Source organism: Electrophorus electricus, chromosome 13, assembly GCF_041902795.1.
Source record: "Electrophorus electricus isolate QZ-2024a chromosome 13, ASM4190279v1, whole genome shotgun sequence".
Taxonomy (NCBI): Eukaryota; Metazoa; Chordata; class Actinopteri; order Gymnotiformes; family Gymnotidae; genus Electrophorus; species Electrophorus electricus.
Genome location: NC_137509.1, coordinates 6,943,741 through 6,950,320, shown reverse-complemented (window position 1 = coordinate 6,950,320; position 6,580 = coordinate 6,943,741). Strand labels below are relative to the sequence as shown.

The window sequence follows — 6,580 nt, the reverse complement described above, 5'->3', positions numbered from 1 at the left end:
CTCTCAATGGAGACAAACGTTTAACCTGCGATACAGACAGCGGCACGCACGTATAATGCAAACTGAACGTGAACACACATTCGGTGAACATGAACATGGTCAATGACCGACAATCATGCACACACTAACAAGGGTTTAAATACATACAAACATGACAAGACTAAACTGAAGCAGGGGTGTGCTTAACAACATAGGCGTGCTTACACACGAGACACAGTCTGTAGCAGCCCTTGGCCTCGATGAATAAAAGGCAGTCTTCATAACGGGTGCCTACGTTTATTCAGCTTGTTAGACATCAAATGTCCTTAGTTCCTTGATGAGCATTGCGACAAGCACTGTAAAGAGCACCGTGAAAATAAGACGAAGAAACAAAGGGAAAGAAAATACAACGATACTTCACCAGTTCAAATAAGTAACATGAACACACTTGTTGACATCAACTTAAATACCAGAAGATACCGTTTAAACGCCACAAAAAAACGGGCGGGTTGAGTGAGACAGTAATAAATGAACAGACTGAAAACTTCACTGATGCTACAAAATATATGAACACAACTTGGCATCAGTTTCTTACAGCAGTTCAGTAGTTCATATATCGCTCCGTGTGCCAAGGGTGCAGTATTTCTCAAAGCTCTGTGTAAATTCTCCTTTTGTTTACTGTTCAACCCTTTTCTAATCCAATGTTATGGGAATGCGAGCGGCATAAAATTGGCCAGATAACTTGTCAGTAGACCTCTCAGTAAAGAAAGGGTGTTCACAAAATTCACACAAACACAAATGGGTGACAACCTTGAACTTGAATGTCCACTCTAAATTAACATAAAGAGGAAGTTTTACGGAGACAAAGAAGTGAAAACTAGGCTACTAATCTCCCCGCGCTGCTGGGCACCACGTCTACTCTCATTCTTAAACTGTACACTGAGTGAATGGTCGTTTACGCTCCCACCAAATCATGTTATGATGAATGAACATGTCAAAGTCGTTTCTGTTAATCAGCCAGAGGCCGATCTGAATACTTAATAATTCAGAACAATCCATCAATTACATCTGCTAACCGTTAAATAATTGCCCCAGCCCCACACGCACGTTTCAGCTACTTCAGCTCCTTTGCACAGTTTGCGTTCACGTATTGTGTTAAACTGAAAAGGGAGAAAACAAGTGAACAAGGAAGTGATACGTACTTCATGGCACGTAAGTAAAAGTGAAACTGAATCAGGACGCTCACATCAAAAAGTAACCTTTATCGTTACAAAACGTCCCAGTTTATTCATTACTGGATGTTCAGTAACTTTGAGACTGTAAACAGAAAAATTGCAACCAGCTGAAAAACAGTAAAGGTATGTGTTTCAGTGAATGTTCAGACGTTTCTCCACTGTTGGTCTATAGGGGTGAACCGCAGGAGTGAACAATGTCAAGGAGTGCAAGAGCCTTCATTTGAAAGTTATTGTATAAACAGATTAAAAACAAACATTAAAGGACAGTGTGAACATTTTCTCAAAAAGAATATTTATATTTTAGAGTCTTTGACCAGATGGTGAGCTAAGGTGGGAAACAGTCAAAGATCACTGTGTTCTGCTGACTGATTAATATTGAGTGCATATACTATCATAAAAAAGATGGAACAATGTGGGAAAATAACTGACAATTACAGTTACCATTGCCTGTTCTTATTTTAATAAGTAGGTTTACATTCTGTAGCTAAATATCAATGTCATCTCAGGAGCTCAATTGCTTTTGCTTATATGGATGTGTTTGATACAATAATTCTGCTTTAAAAATCAAGAAGCACATACAGACTTAAGTGCTTTTGCTAAGTGATGTCATTTCTTCTGAAAAGCATTAAAGCTGTAAAAAAGAAATGGCAGAATCCTCATCACAGCTACCACCTGAGAAAAAGAGGCGTAGGACTGGCCAAGATGAGTGTAAGTTACACAGCTTATACACACTTGAATTTAATAAAGCCTGTGTATTAGTTTTATTAGCTACTTTGTTTTGTACACCTGTGTGCTGTATCAGTAACTGATCAAAATAAAATCATAATACTACAGAATGAAGTCATTGAGCTCCATGTGGGCCGTGTAAACCAGGTTAAGCTTTAGAGCAGGAGTTTAAAGTCTGAGGTGGGAGTTGCTGAGTCCTGGAAAATGAAGATAGACACACATAATGATCATCAAACTCAACTCTTACACCTTTTATTCACTGTTGTCCAACTTTCAAATTTAGTTCTGAAATATTAGGAACAATGTGTGATGATAATTCAAATACATTATAATGTAGATTAAGAATAAATGAAAGTTTCTTCATGTTTCTTTTATCAGTTGCACATGACTCCAGCAGCTTCCTGTCTGAGGAGCAGTTCGTGTGTTCTGTCTGTCTGGATGTGTTAGCTGATCCAGTCTCCACTCCATGTGGACACAACTTCTGCAGGACCTGCCTTACACATTGCTGGGACAATACTCCACGATGTCTGTGTCCATTATGTAATGAAATATTCACTAAGAGACCTGAACTCAAGATTAACACAACACTGAGAGAGGTAGTGGATCACTTCAAGAAGAAAAGCAGTCTTGATAAGCCTGATGTTCTTTGTGATGCCTGCACTGGAGTGAAGTCAAAGGCTGAAAAATCCTGTCTGGATTGTGGTCTGACATATTGTAAGTCTCATCTAGACCCTCATAATAATGTTCCAAAACTTAAGAAACACAAACTACTAAACCCTGTGAAGAACCTGGAGGACTACATATGCCAGAAGCATGAGAGACCCCTGGAGCTGTTCTGTAGAAAGGACAAGATGTGTGTGTGTCAGTTCTGCACTGAGGGAGAACACAAGACTCACAACACTGTTCCTCTAGAGGACGAGAGTAGAGAGAAAAGGGTGAGAGACACCGATTAGCACTGGATAATATCAACGTCAAAAAACCCAGGGAAGCATTTCACATTTTATATAATATAAAGCCAAAAAACATCAACCTTAAACATTTTTATGCAAATATATATATGTGTGTGTAAACCATTTTAATTAAGAAACGCATTATGCTAAAATGATTATAACACCAATTTTATGATGAACAACATTCTCTAAAAACAATTTACAATTGAAGTATAAAAACCAAATATTCTTTGTTTTCCTCTCTGCCCCCAGACACAGCTGGGAAAGACACAATCAGAGGTACAGCAGATGATCCAAGAGAGACTGAAGAAGATCAAAGACATCAGACACTCAGTAGAGCTTGGAAAAGTGGGTCAAACATTATATACACCATATCTAATATAATATGTAGCTTGAGTTTCATTTTGCAGAGCTTAGCAAACTGATTTTAAATATCTTTTCCCCGTTGATGGTTTAATTTTTAGTGTTTTTGTAATGGTGAGTGGTAAGGAGGCGGACACATGTGCGGAGCAAGATTTATTAAGAGCAAATCCAGAGTTGTGGTCAGAGTAGTCCAGGGTCATAGAGCCAGTATGGAGCATTTGAGTATACATGATCCAACAAACAAAAACACACAAAGGCAAACAAGGGAATTAGGCTATAACAAAAGACACTAGGAAGAACTCAGAGACTAACAAACATGAAAGCTAGGAGAAACACAAAGGTACAGAGTACAAACTTACATACAAGCAGATAGAGGCTTTCAGATTTTCTGACATTGAAACAAACATTAAACCAAACACAACCATTCAAATAAACAATGAACAGCCAAAACACAGGGCACACAAGAGGGTTTAAATACATGAATTTAACAAGACTAGAAACAAGGGACAGGTGTGGACAATCAAATGAGGGGTGGACAAAAAGAAACTATGGCATGGAACTAAAATACACAAGACAGGGAAAACATGGAACATGGAAGTTGGGAGGGACTAATCGTGACAGTTTTTTTTTTCTTCCAGACAAACACAGAAAAAGAGATTGCAGACAGTGTTGAGGTCTTTGGTTCTCTGATGTGCTCCATTACGAGAAACCAGGCTGAACTGCTTCAGGTGATGGAGGAGAAGCAGAAAGCAGCAGAGAGGCAGGCTGAAGGACTCATTAAAGATCTGGAGCAGGAAATCACTGATCTAAAGAGGAGAGACACTGAGCTGGAGCAGCTCTCCCACACTGAGGACCACATCCACCTCCTACAGGTCAGTGTTCCTCTCTCTGCTCAAAGACAACACAGCACATCACAGGACAACACTCCCCATGCTGAGGTGTTTCTCCTTCCTCCTGCTGTACTGTAGATGTACCCAGCCCTGAGCAGCCCTCTACACACCAAGAACTGGACTGACATCAGTACTGACACTGATTTGAGTATAAAAACTGCAAGTACAGTTCTGTCTCAGCTTCAGAAGAATCTGAATAAGAAACTTAATCTAACGATAAATATAAAGTTGAGAGAAACAGGTAAGAAGCTTTATATTAGACATTTTTCCAGGCATTCTTCTGTAACAATATAACATTACAAATCAGTGGTCCATGGCCGGTGGTCCAAAGTTAGTTATATTCCCTACATTTTCTTTTTTAAAACAATTTTTCATCTCTTTGAAATCTAATTAATATTATTTTTACCTAAAATTAGTCACAGAATTGAAGAGGAGTCAACAGTATTCAGGTACAATGTGGTTTCTCAATTGTTCCTCTCCTAATTTCATTAAATGTTATTACTATATTTAATATATTAAATTACACAGATGAGCATCACACAACCACAACTTATGGAACCATATAAAGTTTATTTAACCATTAATCAAGGTTCACTGTAAAGTGCACTGTAAAGAGTTGCCTGTTCATTACATGCATCTACTCTATTGCTGTGCCTGTATGCTACCAATCCTTTTTGGTCAATTTTATGTAATATGCATTATTTCAATAATGGTAACTTTTCTTGTATTCTACTCAATTGTGCCATATTTCCAGTGGCCTCTTTCATTACAGTTCTGTTTCTAAAATAATGCCAAAGAAATATTTGACTGAAAATATATGGCAGCATTTTCAAAATAGTCATATAGTAGACACCTTATGTGATTACTCAGTGTGTATTTGCAACTCTTCTACAAACACTGTTACAAATGTTAATCAGTAAGATCTCCTACATGATGAAGATTATGTTCTCTGCATACTCATATATACTGTATGTTTCTCTTAGTGGATGTGACTCTGGATCCTGATACAGCTCATCCCAGACTCATCCTGTGTAATGATGGAAAACAAGTGTCATATGGAGACGCAAAGCAGAATCTCCCTGACCACCCAAAGAGGTTTGATAGGTGTCCTGTTGTCCTGGGAAAGGAGGGGTTCTCTTCAGGGAAATTTTACTATGAGGTGCAGGTCAAGGGAAAGACACATTGGGATGTAGGAGTGGCCAGAGAGTCTGTTAACAGGAAGGGGCAGATTACACTGAGCCCTCAGGATGGATGTTGGACTGTGTGCCTCAGGAATGGGAATGACTATAAAGCTTGTGATGCTCCTTCTATCCCCCTCACATTGAAGGAGAAGCCCCAGACGGTGGGGGTGTTTGTGGATTATGAGGAGGGTCTGGTCTCCTTTTATGATGTGGAGGCCAGGTCTCATATCTACTCTTTCACTGGTCAGTCTTTCACTGAGAAACTCTACCCATACTTCAGTCCTTTTACTTCTGTGAAGGGTACAAACTCGGCTCCACTGATCATCTCTCATATATTTAAGACTGAATGAATACATTTGAAGCACTTCAATCTATAAAACTACAAGAACAGAAAAAAAAGACATTTTCTGTGTTACCAATGGTGAAAGCATATCAACAGAGTAGTAATCTGCAATTTTGTTCTGTTAAAAAAACAGTACATAAAATATTACTTAATGCTGAATCTAAACATTCAGCATATAAACTGCAAGGAATACCACAAGGAAAATACCCACAGTTGTTTTTTAAATAGTAATATTTAAACTATCTTCTCCCTTGGACATGTACAAGTATATGTACTTGAAATGTATATCCTTACATTGTTGTATTCATGATTAATGGTGAAAGTTATTTTACCTCTGAAAGTCTTACTGTTTTTGTTTCATCAATAAAGATTTACTTTACTGATTATAGTTTAGATTATAGATATACTTTAGGGTAAAAGTTATTTTGTAACAAAAAGTTATTTTATGTTCTCTACTTCATCACCACCTCACCTCAAACATCCCTGCTTCACTATACATACAACACAACTGTTCATTACAGAGTTTGAGTCACCAATTCTCAAGAATCCAGACTGTGTAAATCCTCTTGAATTAAATTAGTATGCTGGTATTTATTTATTATTGTAACTAAGGAAATGCTTTTTTACTGTTCATACTTTCATTTGATCATCTAAAGGCTATTCCAAATTAATCAAATGAATTACTGAAAATGATACTTTAGAGTATTAAATCACCTTTTGCACAGCAGTGAGAAATTATAAACTATAATTCAACATAAGATGTGAATTACCTCTGTAGTTGCTCATTGCTATTAATAGATTTCACTGTATAGTATTTTTATACACTGCATATCCCTACAACTTCGCTCCTACAAACACAAATAAATGAACAAGGAAGCGACACTAGTTAAGCAAAACTAAAATCAGAATGTTC

General features: G+C 37.6%; 1 protein-coding gene across 1 annotated transcript; it reads left to right on the top strand.

The window, feature by feature from the left end:
* Positions 1-1,121: 1,121 nt before the first annotated feature.
* On the top strand, positions 1,122-6,051 carry LOC113578323 (E3 ubiquitin-protein ligase TRIM39-like). The gene is made up of 8 exons (XM_035520057.2): positions 1,122-1,337; positions 1,838-1,922; positions 2,319-2,875; positions 3,143-3,238; positions 3,892-4,125; positions 4,222-4,384; positions 4,560-4,592; positions 5,127-6,051. The coding sequence occupies exons 2-8, from the start codon at positions 1,859-1,861 to the stop codon at positions 5,672-5,674; spliced, it is 1,695 nt and encodes a 564-aa protein (XP_035375950.1). The 5' UTR covers positions 1,122-1,337; positions 1,838-1,858; the 3' UTR covers positions 5,675-6,051.
* The last annotated feature ends 529 nt before the right edge of the window (positions 6,052-6,580 follow it).